Source organism: Rhea americana, unplaced genomic scaffold (genome assembly GCF_003343005.1).
Source record: "Rhea americana isolate MKP2758 unplaced genomic scaffold, rheAme1 scaffold_26, whole genome shotgun sequence".
Taxonomy (NCBI): Eukaryota; Metazoa; Chordata; class Aves; order Rheiformes; family Rheidae; genus Rhea; species Rhea americana.
Window position 1 is genome coordinate 5,641,472 of NW_028186379.1, and position 14,468 is coordinate 5,655,939.

Below are 14,468 nucleotides of genomic sequence, written 5' to 3' on the forward strand. Positions count from 1 at the left end.
GCGGGGGCCCTGAGGCGGGCGCCGTGGTGCAGGGCGCTCCGCGGGGCGCCCCCTGCCCCGGCGGGCGGCGGTTATCGGAGCGAGAGAAAGAGGGGGGGAGAGAAGGATACAGACTTCAATGGTGCTCGGCCGCTCGCGTCGCCCGTCTCCTCCTCGCTCTCGCCCTGCGCGCACTGAGCGGCGGCGGCAACAGCGACATCTGAGGGGGGCTGAGGCGGGGGAGGGGAGGGGAGGAGGGGAGGGAGGAGGGGAGGGAGCGGCTGGGCGGCGGCGCGGCGCGGCGCAGGGCGGGAGGCGGCGGCTGGGCGAGCTCTGCGCGCTGGCGACTGACGGGGCAGAGCGCACGACGCCGCCTACGCGCGAGCTGCAACCTCCTCCCGTCGTCGCCGCCAGTACAGGAGGGGGGCCAAGACGTCTCTCCAACGGGGGGCGAGTGCAGGACCGCGTCAAGCGTCCAAAAGAAGGAAGATGCCTCGCGGCGACAGAGAAAGCGACTGGGTGAGTCGGGGGTGGCGGGAGGGGGAACAGGCCCGGCGGGCCGGTAGCCGCCGCCGCCGCCATGATGATCATCGCCATGAGGGCGCGCTGGGTCGGGGCGGCCGCCGCCCGCCACAGGGCCGGCGAGGCCGCCAGTCGGCGCGGGGGGGCGGCTGGGGCGATCCCCAGGTGCGGGGAAGGCGGGCAGGGAGCGTTGAAACGGCGCTGAAGTTCGTTTTTGCCCGTTGCTGAGGCGGGCCCGGGCCGCTTGGAGCGCGGCCATTTCCCGCGTTGCGGCAAGGCGGCCTAGTCCTTAGCGAGCGCCAGGGAGGGGGGAGGGGAGGGAGGAAAGCGGAGTTGGAAAGCGGTTAGGGGTCTTGAAAGTCATTTTTTTTTATCGGGGAAACGAGTCTAAGCCAGCTTAGGGTGCTTCCCTCCGGGAGAAGAGCCGCGGGTGAATGCCTGCTCGCCCTCCCGGGGAGGAGGGGGAGGGGGGGAAGAGAAGAGGGGGCGGGAAGAAAGGAGCAGCCCTAGCGCCATTTCCCTGGTGCGCGGGGCGGCAGCACTCACCCTTTGTGGCGGGGTGTGCGGGGCCGGCGAAGAGAGGGGAAAAAAAAGAGGAAGGGAGGAAAGAAGGAAGGAGGAAAAAAAAAAGTCTAAAGGGGGTGGCTTGCCCGATGGCTTTCTGTCCGTGGCGCGGGTTAGAGCGGAGCAGGCTGCGGCGAAGTCCGCCTCCCTTCGCTGGCTCTCGGGCCGCGGCGGTGTCTTGGTGCTGGCGCCAAAATCTGGGCAGTTAGCACTTCCTCCCACCCGGGGGAAGGGGCCACCCCGCCTGCAACAGGGGCAGGCGGCGGGGCCGCGCGCAGGCACCGCGCTCCGCTCCCGCCCGTGCCCTGCCGCTACCACAGGTGGCCGGGGGAGAGGGGCGAGCGCGAAGTGGGAGAACAAGGCCCCCGCCTAATTATAACCCCCTTGCTTTGAAGTTGGGTCTTCGGGGCGGTTCGGCAATTTCCGGAAAAAAAAAATGCGGTGCCAATTCTGATCGGGGCCATTTCGGCTCCGCTCGGGCACGTATTAGAAGTCTCTTCCGTTGGCGGAAATTGCCGAACGCAGTGGGGTGCCGGTGGCTGCTGCGTCGTTTTCTCCGGAAATTGCCGAGTGGAATCGGATCGCCATTCTAGTCTGTATCGGCAAATTCCGGAAATAGCCGAAGGGAGACGAATGGGCTTGCATTCCTATTTCGGCTTTTTCCGGCGACTGTCGAAGTGGATAAGCCTGACGACGACGGCTCCTTCGGCTCATTCCGGAGACAGCCATTACTAACGGAGTTGATGACTTTTTATTACGTGATTAAAACACATAGGGGCATTATACAGAACTGCTGCCCCTTTGGAGATATTTAAGCTCCAGATCCAAGCTTTTTGACTAAAACCTCGGAAGCGAGTCTGGGCTGGAGAAGGAGGGCGCTAACACTACGCGGAGCTGAATTTCAAATTACGTAACACTTAAGGCAGCCATTACTGAGCAGTTGTGCGGTATTCTCAAGCAGGGATACGTAAACCATGAAGAATATGGTACGTGAAAAGGGAAAATACATATTCTGCTTTTAGGAGGGTGGTGCGTTTGGTTATGCAGACGAAGCGCTTTTTCAGGATCTGGGGGTTAGGAGCGGAGCCGTCTTTAGGCAGCGCAGGTCTGGGTGCAAGTACCGACCGCCGTTGGAGGCGGCACGGGCAGCGGCTAGGTGCCTTTCCGCAGAGGAAGCGTTAGCAGAGAGGAAGGTTCTGGAAGCGGCGGTTGGGGCTGGTGCGCAGCCGAGAGAGGAGGCGGAAGCTGCGGTAGCCGTACACGCGGGTACGAATTCTTAGGTTTCCTGACATACCCTTTAGCGAGCTGCCGTTAAGGTGGCGCTCCGGGGAAGGGGGGGGCACACACACACAAGATTATCGAGGTCAGTTAATGCGTGATCCGCGATTCTTTGCCCTGCGAGACGCTGACCTGCCGGGGTGGCGCTGCTGATAATGGCGGTAACGAGGGGGAGGGGTAAAATGGCGGTGCTGAGGCTCGGTCGTGCGTGAGGCTCTCGGGATCGGACTAGGACGGGAAAGGGGGTAGGAGGGAGGGCGGGCGTTAGGGGCTGAGGGGCAGGCTGCTGTGCTTGTCTGATCTTTATGGAAACAGAAAGCATCGCTTGCAAGCTGTTCTGGTGACGTGTGCGTAGGTGGACGCTGGAAGCAGTTTGCAGCGGCTGATTTCTGTTTATCGGACAGCCCTCGTGTTAAATAACTTCTTTTTCGTCTGGGGTCGGTTCTCCGCGAAGTTCTTCACTTCCTGCCGCATCGCTTTCCCTGGAGGCGGCAGTTGCTGCTGGGCGCCATTTTCCTCATCTAGCTGCGGGGGCCGCTGTTTTCCTGGTATCCGCCACATGGCGGAGCCGGCATGGCAACCGCTTCCTGATACTATCAGGCTGCGGAGGAAGGGGAAGAACGTGGACTGATGGATCGAAAGCCATGTACTATGTGCTAGGGGCTAATGGGGCGCGACTGCATAGCGAGTGGTTGGCAGTGTAGGAAGGAAGAAGTGTCCTTCTAATTTGGGGCCGGTAAACCTTCTGAAGTGTAATCACTCGGCAGTTTCCATGTTAGCAGGCAGTGCCAGCTCACGGATGCTGCTCACCTGTTTTGATTAATTATTTTTGTTACTCGGATTCTTAACTCTGCAGCAGTCAGTCTGGAGTATTTATGCACATATTATGACATGAAACACGTTTCCTTGGTCTGATAAATTTTCCAGTGTAGGCTTTGTGTTTTCCAGTCCTTTGTGAAGTGTTGTTTTTAGCCTGTGAAGGAAGGCTTAAAATAAGCCTTAAGGAAGATTTATAGATTTCGTAAAGATTTTTCTCTTACAGTTTGTTACTGCAGTAGAATGTACTCTGGAAACCTTGAAAGATTTTTTTTTTCTTTCTGTCTTCCATATGGGTTTTCTACCAAATGGAATCTTTCATGCCAGTCCTTCTCAGAATCTTGAAGGATAGTAGCTTATATGTCTTACAGCTTAAATGTAAAGTCTGTTAAAGATCTTCAGAGCTCTCTGGATCTTGGTGGTACGTTAATTTTGGGCAGAAATTTGAGCCTCTTAAAATTGGACTAACTTTTAATGTAGGTAGGTTACATTCAAAAGCTCTGCCTATGTTAGTGGAATAACATGTTTACGATGTTTTCGCACAATCGTTTTTAATTCGAGAAGAGATTGCTTTTTTTATTATTATTGTCATGTCCTAGCATGTATGTGATGCCTAGATGTTGCTTTGGGTAGAGCATATACTGTAAGACACAGGAAATGAAAGATAGGAGAATTCTTAAGAACTTGAGTATTTTATTTTTATRTTTTTTAAATAATGTATAATACATGTTTGTCCTTTAATACAAACCTAGTTGTTGCAGCATTTTTTGCTACAGCTTGAGTTTAATTTACATTTCTATTACTATTTCCCTTGGTAAACATAAAACTTACGTGAAAGATCAACATGCCTACTAAATTTTCTGTGATTCTTGTATTTCTAACTTAGTTGCATTTAGTTGCATTATTAGACATGTGGTGATTATACAGGGAAAAGTGTGTTCTGTGAAACTGTAGCAAGTAGTCTCTAATTTTCTAGCAGCAGAGCTGAAGTAACATGAAGAGAGATTTTTTTTTTTTGCCAGTATCATTACTTAAAATGATTTTGCTTGGCTACCTTACTTTTGTTTTACGTGATAGTATGACTTGCCACATGTGACTTCGTAATCCAGGTCAGGTATGCATTACCCCTTATTTAAGAGATCATATGAAATAAAACATAATATGGTTTTACCCCCTTTAAACTATTTTGCGTGAAATTTTGTCCATTTGCACAATGAGAAGGTAGCTTTCTTTGTACTTATTAGAAAAAAGACTTTTTCAAATTTCATTATTTTTTATCAGTTTTCTAATTTCTTGTGTTTATCTGATTGTGCAGTGCATAATCAATTTTATTGTGTTTGTTAGTTAGAGATAATGGTGACATATTTGGGATGTAAGGGAAAAAAATACACGTGTTTCTGATTTTAAAATGACATTATAATGCTGAAGCAATCCCTGTATTTGAGCTCTGTTTGTCAGCAGACCTAACAGGACAGTTGTCTCTTGAGCAAGATTCTGAAGTCTTTTGAACTTTGTGAAGCGAGACTGCTATTTCTGTGCATTTTTTAACCATTACTCTCTGACATAGAAAACAGTGAAGTGCCTAATCTAGTGAGGCTATCCCATGTAGAAAATGACCTTTTTGATGCCTTACTATATTTTCAGTTAGGTTTGGGGTTTTTTGTTTTGTTTTGTTTTTTCCAATTGATGGAGGTTGGAAGGTTGTTTATTTCGGCTTTGGTATATACTGTATGTAAAACAGTAGATGTAAAATCTACTTTATTCCAGTTCCAAAGATGCACAGTCCCGGATTTAGATTAATTTTGTGAATGCTCTAGCTTCACACGGTTTAATGAATTAATGAGGGGAAAATGAATCAATGATGGGTTTTAAAACGTCTAAGGCTATCTCTTTGTTTTTTAATGCCTTGGGTAAATAGCATGATTGTATTCATGTACAGCAACTTGAGCCAGAATGGTTTTTAAAAATATATGCTATCTAGAATAGAATTGGACAGTATGAATGAGCTTGTGTTATCTGTAATGAGATCGTTTTGTTAGTTTGCAGCATTGTTTTTCCTCACACAGCCTTAAAAAGTTTCTGATAAAGACTTCTAGGAGGACTCCTCTCTTGGGAGTATTTAAGTGTAGTTGCCCCTTCTTAATATTTGGAGGGAGAAATGAGAAAAGCACATTGTTAAAATCTGTATCATAGAATGGCAAAAGTTACTTAATTCCTTGAATAGAAGTCAGACATTGTAGAAGAGCCAGTCTCATTTTGAAAAATATTTCTCTCTTAAAATTTTTGATTCCTAAGAAAATTTTAATTAGTGTCTAATTGTGCAGTGGGGGAAATACTGTAAATTGTATTAATGTAAACTTTTTTTCTGTGACAGAGGGAAAAGGAGCAGTTCCGCAAACTGTTCATTGGTGGCTTAAGCTTTGAAACAACAGAAGAAAGCTTGAGAAACTACTATGAACAATGGGGAAAGCTTACAGATTGCGTGGTAAGTTGGGCACTCTGATCCATAATGATGGTATAAAATGTTTAGAGATGATGAAAATAGGCTTTTGTTTTCTGAACAGTTTTATGAAAGCATGGAATGTTAAGTTTTCTTCAGTTTACAGTTGGCTGTGTGGTTTTTTTGTTTGTTTGTTTTTTGTTTGTTTCTTTACATTACCTTGTTCATCAAGGCTACAGGCAGATTTTTCCTTCCAATCTCTGCTGATAGAGTTAGAAATTACTCACAGTGTTTCCTATAAAATGCTCTAGATTATTTAACTGACTGTTTCAGTAGGTTAAAATCAACTTTGATGTCACTGCCTTAAAGTGCATGAGGGAGTGCTATTCCATCTGCTGTATGCAGTTGGTAATCTTTAGTCAAAAGGTGGTAAGCAGCCTCACTGAAGCTGGACAAGGATGTTTTTCTACGACCTGTGATGCCTTGCATCTCTGTTACATCTTCTGCGAAAATTCTTCAGTGAATTCGTTTTGGGAGCGGTTAAAAAATGGATTTCATAACCCTTAAATAAAGGCAGTGATCATATAACCCTTTAAATGAAGGGTTAAATAAAGGCAGTGATCTTTAGAGAGGTTGAAAGAAATTTTGTATTTGATTTTCAGAAAACAAACATAAATTTACATTACTTCCATAGACTATTTGTTACTAGCATTTCTGAGTTACTGGTACTGTCATGGAGGACAGAGGTGGTTTGAATTTCTGTGGTGCCAAGCAATGCTTCTTCATATATGGTAATATTCATATATAAAAATACTTTGAAATCAAGCAAAACGCAAAAAGTTTTACATATTTTCTTCAAGTATTGTTAGTATTAAGCCTAAAGCTTTACATGTAGAAGTAGTTTAAACACATTTATTGTTTCTAGGTAATGAGGGATCCTGCAAGCAAAAGATCAAGGGGGTTTGGTTTTGTAACATTCTCCTCCATGGCTGAAGTTGATGCAGCTATGGCTGCAAGGCCTCACACAATTGATGGAAGGGTGGTTGAGCCTAAACGAGCTGTGGCTAGAGAGGTAGGTACAGCATTGAAACAGTTGTGAAGAAACTTTTATGCTTTGAGAAAAGAATGTCAGTTTTGGTCAGGTGTTTTTACTTTGTTCTTTTTTGAAATTTTCTGGGTTTAAATTCTCATGTTAAGGCTGTAGTTTGGACACTCTTTCCCACACTTTTAGCCTGTTAATCAACAACTGTGTAAACCTCTATTTGTTTATTACAATGRATTTTTAGTTACTCTGGTTGTGAATCTCTGTGAGGGATGCAGCTGGAGTGTGGAAGTAGAATCATTACTGTTAATAGACCTCAAATTAATAAGCTGCTGCTAGTTCTTCTGATGCTATTTAAGGTCTTTTGGGGTAGTTCTAAAATGTATATGACTACAGAGACTAAAAATAGAGGATGTAGTATGGAACCTCTTTTTTTCCCGTGATGTACAGAGTCAGCATAGGACTTTTCAGGTATTGGTTCCAGGCAAATTTGATTTTAAACTCCAGAATACAATTATATGGATGCACAGGAAAGAGTGAACTTTGCAGCTAGGTTACTGTGGGGCAGATATTCCAGGAGCAAGTTTTTCCAGTTCAACTGGAATGCAATGAGCGCTCTCATAGTATAGGGAAAGTGGCAGTAGTAACCCTTCTGTATAAACCTTATTTTCCAGAACATCTTAACTTCCTTCACGTTCTCTAAAGAATGGAAAATTGATTTGTATTTGGAAAAAAAAGCAGCATATGCACATGCTGTTTGTACTTACAGAGCTATTACAAAACTTTAGGGATAAGCGATTCTTGCCTAGTGCAGCAGTTTGGATAGCATACTCAAAACAAGCTTAAAAAACCCAGGAATGTGAGTAGTTAAGTATTCATATTTTGAATAGAGATTAAAGTATGTGGCTGTGGATTCACTATAGTTGGAGTTTTCCTGATGATTTAAGCGGAATGTGAGCTTCGCTGCTGTTGGGGAAATGAACAGAGGAAGGTGACACCTTCATGGATTGAGTATTATGAATTAATACAAAAAGTCATGCTTACTTCAAGGTACTAAATAGTTGAGTTTTTTTCAAGCAGTTGATGCTACATTTTTGTCTAAATCTGTTGAATGAGCTTTTGTTCCTTTTAAGCATTTCATAACATTTTAAGTATTTTTTTTCCCAGTGTATTTAAAACTTTACATGAGGGGGAGGAGGAACAGCATTCCTGCTTCCTGTTCTGACTTCTCCCTTCCCTGAAGAGAAGTTTCAGGGACATCCATCATAAGCCAGTTACCTCAGTGTCTCAAAATCTTTGATTATCAGTATTATATTTATGAAATCGTAGGAAAATACTGATTTATGAAGTTGTTTATCTTTGTGGTTATTTGAGAATTTTTTTTTGACAGGAATCTGGAAAACCTGGTGCTCATGTTACTGTGAAAAAACTATTTGTTGGTGGTATTAAAGAGGATACTGAAGAGCACCACCTTCGTGACTACTTTGAGGAATATGGGAAAATTGACACTATCGAAATTATTACTGACAGACAGTCTGGTAAAAAGAGAGGGTTTGGCTTTGTTACATTTGATGACCATGATCCTGTGGATAAAATCGTATGTAAGTAAGCCTCATTCTACTCTTCTATGCTACAATATTCATGTTCATAATCATGGTAATCGTGTAAAGCTAAATTCAAACTAACGTAATAGGAGTACTCTCGTGCATGAGTATTTGCAACATCGGTCTTAGCAAATTGTGTGGGAATATGCAATGGTGCTGTTTTTAAATGAGTACTAGCTTTGCTCCAGTGCTCTTCTTTTTTCATTATTATTATTAAGYAGTATTAAATGTGTGGGGATTAATTACTGTATTGTATTTTGAAGCTTGCTATTCTTGTTTGTTGCCAGATAAGTACTTAAATGTTCATACTTTCACTCTCTATGGTTACAGTGCAGAAGTATCACACTATCAATGGCCATAATGCAGAAGTAAGGAAAGCTCTCTCTAGACAGGAAATGCAAGAAGTTCAGAATTCTAGGAGTGGGAGAGGAGGTATGTACAAAATTGGTTAATGCCTTGTGGTTTCTTAGTGTTCACTTTACATCAACTCGCTGCTTAAAATTTTAAACTGTTGTAGGGAACTTTGGTTTTGGTGATGCGCGTGGAGGTGGTGGCAACTTTGGTCCTGGACCTGGCAGCAATTTCAGAGGGGGAGCCGGTAAGACAGGCATGTTTGTAGCTTTTTTTTTTTTCCTTACTTGTACTAGTCTTTTGATTTTGTGTAACTTTACAAGCTACTGCTCTTTAAATTAAATACAGCTGTGGCAGTTGGAGGATTTTTAAGAAAAAGTAATTAGCAAGCCTCTTGCGTAGTATACAAATTCATGACCAGGGTATTTAGTAAACTGATTTTCTTCTTAAGGTTTTTATTAAAAGCCAGTAAAGTAATTAAACTTAATAAAGTAATTGAACTTTACTAAGTAATTCAGCGATTTCTCTTTGTACTTAAGTGTAATATTCACGTGACCCTCAAAATGGGGAGGGATTGTTGACTGCTTACATCACATGTAAGCTAACAACCAAAATTAGGAATGTCAGTTCAGACTTCCTGTGTCAAAAATAAAAACTCAGTACTTCATGAATATAAGGAAGTAAAAGATGTAGAGTAATGGTTATGTGGGTTRTTTCAGCTATGTTTTTTTTCTAAATTAGAGTGGGTGTGTACTTAAATCAGTAATCTCTTGATTCAGTTAAGGTGGTAGGAATTGGAGAAAAATCCTTTAGTTAGTTTGCTGCTGGTGAATTGAAAACTTTTTTTTTCCCTCTTCTAACAGATGGATATGGAAGCGGCCGTGGATTTGGTGATGGGTATAATGGATATGGTGGAGGACCTGGAGGTTAGTTTATTTTTGTGGGATTCTTTTTTCTTCTTTTTTTTTTCACTTACTTACCACTTTCATATGATGTATTTAACTGATAAAGCCTTTTTGTTGGATATAGGAAAAATATGCAGATGTTGACTCATAACTTCATATGAAAACAATATATAGTTGTATCTTGGATGGCATGCCATTTTCTATAGAACAGGATTTCTTAAATTTTGGGAAAAAATAAATTTTAATTATGTCTCTTCGCTGATGTATTTAGGCGGTCTGACTAGTGGGTTTTGGTAACAGTCCATTTAGTATGGAGATTGGGTATGTGCCTTTAAAAACACTGTAGAAATTTATGAAAGTTCTGCTCTTTGTATACTTCTAAACAGAAGTTTTCCTCTGATTCTGTAGAATTTGATTGGTTTCCCTCTTGAAAAGTTTATTTTAAAGAATTACTTTTATAACAGGTGGCAACTTCGGAGGTAGTCCTGGTTACGGAGGAGGAAGAGGAGGATATGGCGGAGGAGGACCTGGATATGGCAACCAGGGTGGGGGCTATGGAGGTGGTTATGACAACTACGGAGGAGGTAACCTACTGGCTTAAAGTGTTCAAGTATTTCAGTTGTTAATCAGTGCAAGTCATTTGAAAATGTGTTCTTGCAGAGGGGGAGTGGGGGTTACCTGAGCAGTGCTCTTATTTTTCCATACAGTATGGAAAAGCAGCTCATTTCTTACGCTGCTGGAATACTTGCACGTTTTGTCTTTACTTAAATTTCCAATATTGAGATAACTCTTTGAGTGCTGCATGTGTTTGAGCTCATCCAGGCATTTCTCCTCTRTGTATTGATAACGCAGGCAATTACGGAAGTGGAAACTACAACGATTTTGGAAACTACAACCAACAACCCTCAAATTATGGTCCAATGAAGAGTGGAAATTTTGGTGGCAGCAGGAACATGGGGGGACCATATGGTGGAGGTATTGTATATGTCTGAACTGTCTTGGAACCAAGCAGAGCGGGTGAACCTGTCCTTCGGGGAGGTGGGAGGGAAAGCTGGTAGGTAGAAATTGATGAGACAACCTCTCCTACAGCAGATAAGACTCATAATGCCTGTGCTCTTTTTGTATTATGGCAGCTGGCTACAAATTTTCATTGTCCTTTAGAATGGTAAAGCTTATCTTGGGGTACTTACACATCTCTTTTTTTTTTTTTCTTTTTTTTTCCTCTTTAAGTGAGATAAATGACAAAATACTAACCGTTTCCCAAAGCATTATGAAATATCTTGCAGATCTTGATCTGTAAAAATTTTAGCAAAGTTTTGTGTTCTCTGCTGTTGGTTTACATTGTAGAGATTGGGATGGAAGAGGGAAATCTGGTTAATGTCCACTGAAGTTAGTGTTTTTTTTCTTCTTTCCCTCTTGTTTAGTTTCATTCTTTTGTGTTGCTTTCTCCTTTTAGTTGTGCTAATGTTACTTAATATCATGTGTAAAGCTTGTGAATGGGAAATTGAAACCAGAAATCATTTTTTGCAAGGTTTAGCTTCAAATAAACTTGCTCCTTCACAGTCAGGCTCAAGGCAGTACAGGAGTTCTTAGCTTGATACATCAAATGATTTGTGGCACTGTTTAAACTTCCGAGATTTCAGCATGTAGTTTATTGTGTCAATTCTTGGAGGTTGTAATGAAGAAGACATCAAAATGTTAAGATCAAAGTAGCATATATTTTCTCTGGAAGTAATTGGATGTTGTTTTTCATATACCAGTCAAAAGCATTCTCAAATAATAATAAAAAAAAAAGTTTCAGTTTGTTACTGTTCTGTAATTGCAGGAAACTATGGTCCGGGGGGCAGTGGAGGAAGTGGTGGATATGGAGGGAGGAGCCGTTATTGAGCTTCTGCAAGCCTGCCATGGGTAAGTATGTTTATAAGTCCTAAAATTGCAGTGATTCTTGAGAGTAGCTGCAGGAGTTAAAAGCTTTTTAGGATCATATTATCTTTCCTTTAAAAAATGGTTAGATGAATAATTTCATAACCTATTTTTTTACTCTTTACTTCTGTTGAAACAGGCTTCACTGTATAAATAGGAGAGGATGAGAGCCCAGAGGTAACAGAACAGCTTCAGGTTATCGAAATAACAATGTTAAGGAAACACTTATCTCAGTCATGCATAAATATGCAGTGATATGGCAGAAGACACCAGAGCAGATGCAGAGAGCCATTTTGTGAATGGATTTGGATTATTTAATAACATTACCTTACTGTGGAGGAAGGATTGTAAAAATGCCTTTGAGACAGTTTCTTAGCTTTTTAATTGTTGTTTCTTTCTAGTGGTCTTTGTAAGTGTAGAAGCATTCCTTTGATAATGTTAAATTTGTAAGTTTCAGGTGACATGTGAAACCTTTTTTAAGATTTTTCTCAAAGTTTTGAAAAGCTATTAGCCAGGATCATGGTGTAATAAGACATAACGTTTTCCTTTTAAAAATTTAAGTGCGTGTGTAGAGTTAAGAAGCTGTTGTACATTTATGATTTAATAAAATAATTCTAAAGGAAATATTGTGTAATTATAGATTTTTTTTTTAATACTGTAAAATAAGGCAAGGAGTGGGTAGTATAAGGTCCCACAAATAATATAAAGTTATTGTTGTATATGTAAAATTAAATGCTGGTCAGAAAAAAGTATGTTGTCTGTAAATGATCAGGTTTAAAATATCTAGATAACTTAAGGGATATCTCTGCAAGGAGAAACACCTTTTTAGATCTTTTAGATGCTGCTTCTTCAATGGCAAGGAAAGGAAATATCCCCAGCGAGGTACTCTTCCAGGGACACAGGTCTAGTACAAGAGAACTCTTGAAAACGTCACTAAGTTCAGCCAGTCTTAAAAAGCTGCGCTGTATTTCTGCAAAGCTTTAACTACGGTAGTTTTATAAGGATGCCAACGAAGGCTGAGGGGTGTAGAGCAAAGTAGTTCTAAGCTTCAGTTAAACTTCTTTAGGTAAGATCTTATTTACTTTTCCTTTCTTAATGTTCCAAAAACAAGAAACTAATACTATACTATATGACAGTATTATTTCAGTATAGTGATTATTGTATGTAGTTTAACATAGCAATGAATTGAGTTAACAATTACAAACTGAACAGAACTTTGTGAATCCTGTTTTCTTGTATTACTAAATTTTTTACAAACAAATTCTTATTAATTTCAGCTACTTAACATATTTTTTTCCTACTGGAATCTAGCTATGATATGAACCCTGGACAAGCATAGACTGCTGCCACTGTACACTGCTACAGTTGAACAAATGAGACCTGCAAGTGTCCATTAGTAAAGCTTTGCAAGGGTTCCATCCCTGGTGTTGGTAGTTAAAATGGTAGGTCACAAGTTAATTAAATCATACAACTTTATTTTTGCATCCTGCAACATTTTATTTTTTCTTGGGAGTCTATGCATTATGGTGGTTGCAAGGTAATGCAATGAAGGTAGTTCTGTGCTGTTGAAAATGAACGATGTTGTTGTGTCTTGTCTACAGTAATCTCTATTTTATATAACACATTTCATCCTGAAGGTTCCCAAGTAACTTTAGACCTTTTTCATATAAGGAAAAAATTGCACCACTGAATACATCTGCCTCTGTGAAGGAATGTGTCGGCTATTCTTTAACAACTGCATAAGCAGTTCTTTAGGAGGGAAAGTGAAAACTTCAAATGAAACTGCAGGTGGTATTTTTCTAAGTGTATAATGTGATCACCTAAATTGGAATTTGGCTAGAATGATGAGGTTTCCACCATTTTTTATAGTTCTTGCAGCTAATAAACCTTAGTGCCAAATTTAGTCAGCCTTACTCTCATTGCATTGAATATGTAATCCTCAAATTAATGAAAATTCACCAAATAATGAGTTACTCAGAGTAAGGATGGCATCATACACTAGATTTGTTTTTTTTTTTAATTAAAAATAACAAAACTCACCAAAAAACACCCCAATTTCAAAGTTTGCCTTTGAAAGGCTACACACTAAAGAACATGGACTCAACTAATGAAAGTCCTGTTCTGTTTGTCTTAGACACATCAGTGAACTGCTTATACTATTTTTTTTTTAAATGGCTGAAGTTCCCCTATTGGTAATTTGGTTTAGACATATGTGATAAACATCTTCAGATACACTTTTTTTTTCTTTGGCAGGAAGGTGCCATGCTGCAGGTAACTAATGAAGAAGTGGTCAACCACAGAAACGCTTCAAGAAATAAGAAATTCTGTTTCATCAGAAAATAGTTGTTTTTGCTGGCTTCATTAAAAATCTAGAGGTTAAATGAATACTGATAAAACATTTCAATTAGTACAGCTCCCTGTAATGCTGGGTTTTTTTTTTTTTTAATGATAGTAATAATTGTCTTGTAAACCTTTCAAATAAAATTCAGATTGGGTAGGTGAAACAAATCACTAATGTTAAAATAGCGGACACTCTGTGAGTAGAAGGTATAACTACATATTTTTATAACTTTCATAGCTTTAAAATAAAGTATTTTTATACCAAAGTAGTTCTAGTGTAATGCTTAATAAACTTAGTCTGTGTCTAACATTAAAGTAATGTTCATGTGCAGCTTTTAGACACTTTCATGATACGAAACATTCCATTTTTGAGGTGGATTTAAAATCCAATTAACTTGATCAGTGTATTCACGGAGCTTGTATCTCTGATAAACTCTCTTTCAGGAGAAACAGTGTTACAAAATTAGAATGTTGATTTTGCTGTTGGACACAACTGCTTTAAAATAGCTTTTGGCTGTGTTTTATATCATCATTTTAAAAACAATACCTCCTTTCCTGTTAATGAAACTAACCACTCCAGACAGTTCATCAAAATGTGTTAGGACAATAGCCTTATCCTTTGCACCAATGAAGAGCTTTTTAGAACTAAGAGGGAAAGATGGAATGCAGTGTGAAGTTCCTGCTATATCAGAACTATTAGTAAT

The 14,468-nt window shown here is 40.8% G+C and overlaps 2 protein-coding genes across 8 annotated transcripts in view; one reads left to right on the forward strand and one right to left on the reverse strand.

Annotated features, from left to right (window-relative positions):
- CBX3 (chromobox 3) overlaps positions 1-1,399 on the reverse strand; it is a 12,388-nt gene extending 10,989 nt beyond the window's left edge. The window contains exon 1 of one of the 4 annotated variants that reach the window (XM_085307572.1): positions 1,152-1,399. The gene's annotated coding sequence lies outside the window, so the exon portion shown is untranslated. The other 3 variants (XM_085307571.1, XM_085307570.1, XM_085307568.1) reach the window with 3 other exon arrangements.
- On the forward strand, positions 291-14,030 carry HNRNPA2B1 (heterogeneous nuclear ribonucleoprotein A2/B1). Of its 4 annotated transcripts, XR_014896182.1 has the most exons (12): positions 291-498; positions 5,534-5,644; positions 6,525-6,671; positions 8,032-8,242; positions 8,576-8,677; positions 8,763-8,852; positions 9,460-9,522; positions 9,966-10,085; positions 10,354-10,476; positions 11,327-11,409; positions 12,736-12,866; positions 13,678-14,030. XR_014896182.1 is itself a non-coding variant. In XM_085307564.1 (11 exons), exons 1-10 carry the CDS (start codon positions 469-471, stop codon positions 11,386-11,388), a joined length of 1,059 nt encoding a protein of 352 aa, XP_085163690.1. In that variant the 5' UTR covers positions 292-468; the 3' UTR covers positions 11,389-11,409; positions 11,564-12,048. The 4 variants fall into 4 exon arrangements, 3 of the variants coding, with proteins under 3 accessions (XP_085163690.1, XP_085163691.1, XP_085163693.1); XM_085307564.1 differs by lacking the exons at positions 12,736-12,866; positions 13,678-14,030 and adding an exon at positions 11,564-12,048 and having other exon boundaries at positions 292-498; XM_085307565.1 differs by lacking the exons at positions 12,736-12,866; positions 13,678-14,030 and adding an exon at positions 11,564-12,048 and having other exon boundaries at positions 293-498; positions 8,763-8,843.
- Positions 14,031-14,468: the final 438 nt, after the last annotated feature.

What these genes read in the sequence shown, in the direction of transcription:
- HNRNPA2B1 (XM_085307564.1), top strand. Translation starts at nt 469, where the DNA reads ATGCCTCGCGGCGACAGAGAAAGCGACTGG. An exon ending in TCCTGTGGATAAAATCGTAT is followed by an intron (nt 8,243 to 8,575) that starts GTAAGTAAGCCT and finishes CTATGGTTACAG; the next exon opens with TGCAGAAGTATCACACTATC. An exon ending in TTCTAGGAGTGGGAGAGGAG is followed by an intron (nt 8,678 to 8,762) that starts GTATGTACAAAA and finishes AAACTGTTGTAG; the next exon opens with GGAACTTTGGTTTTGGTGAT.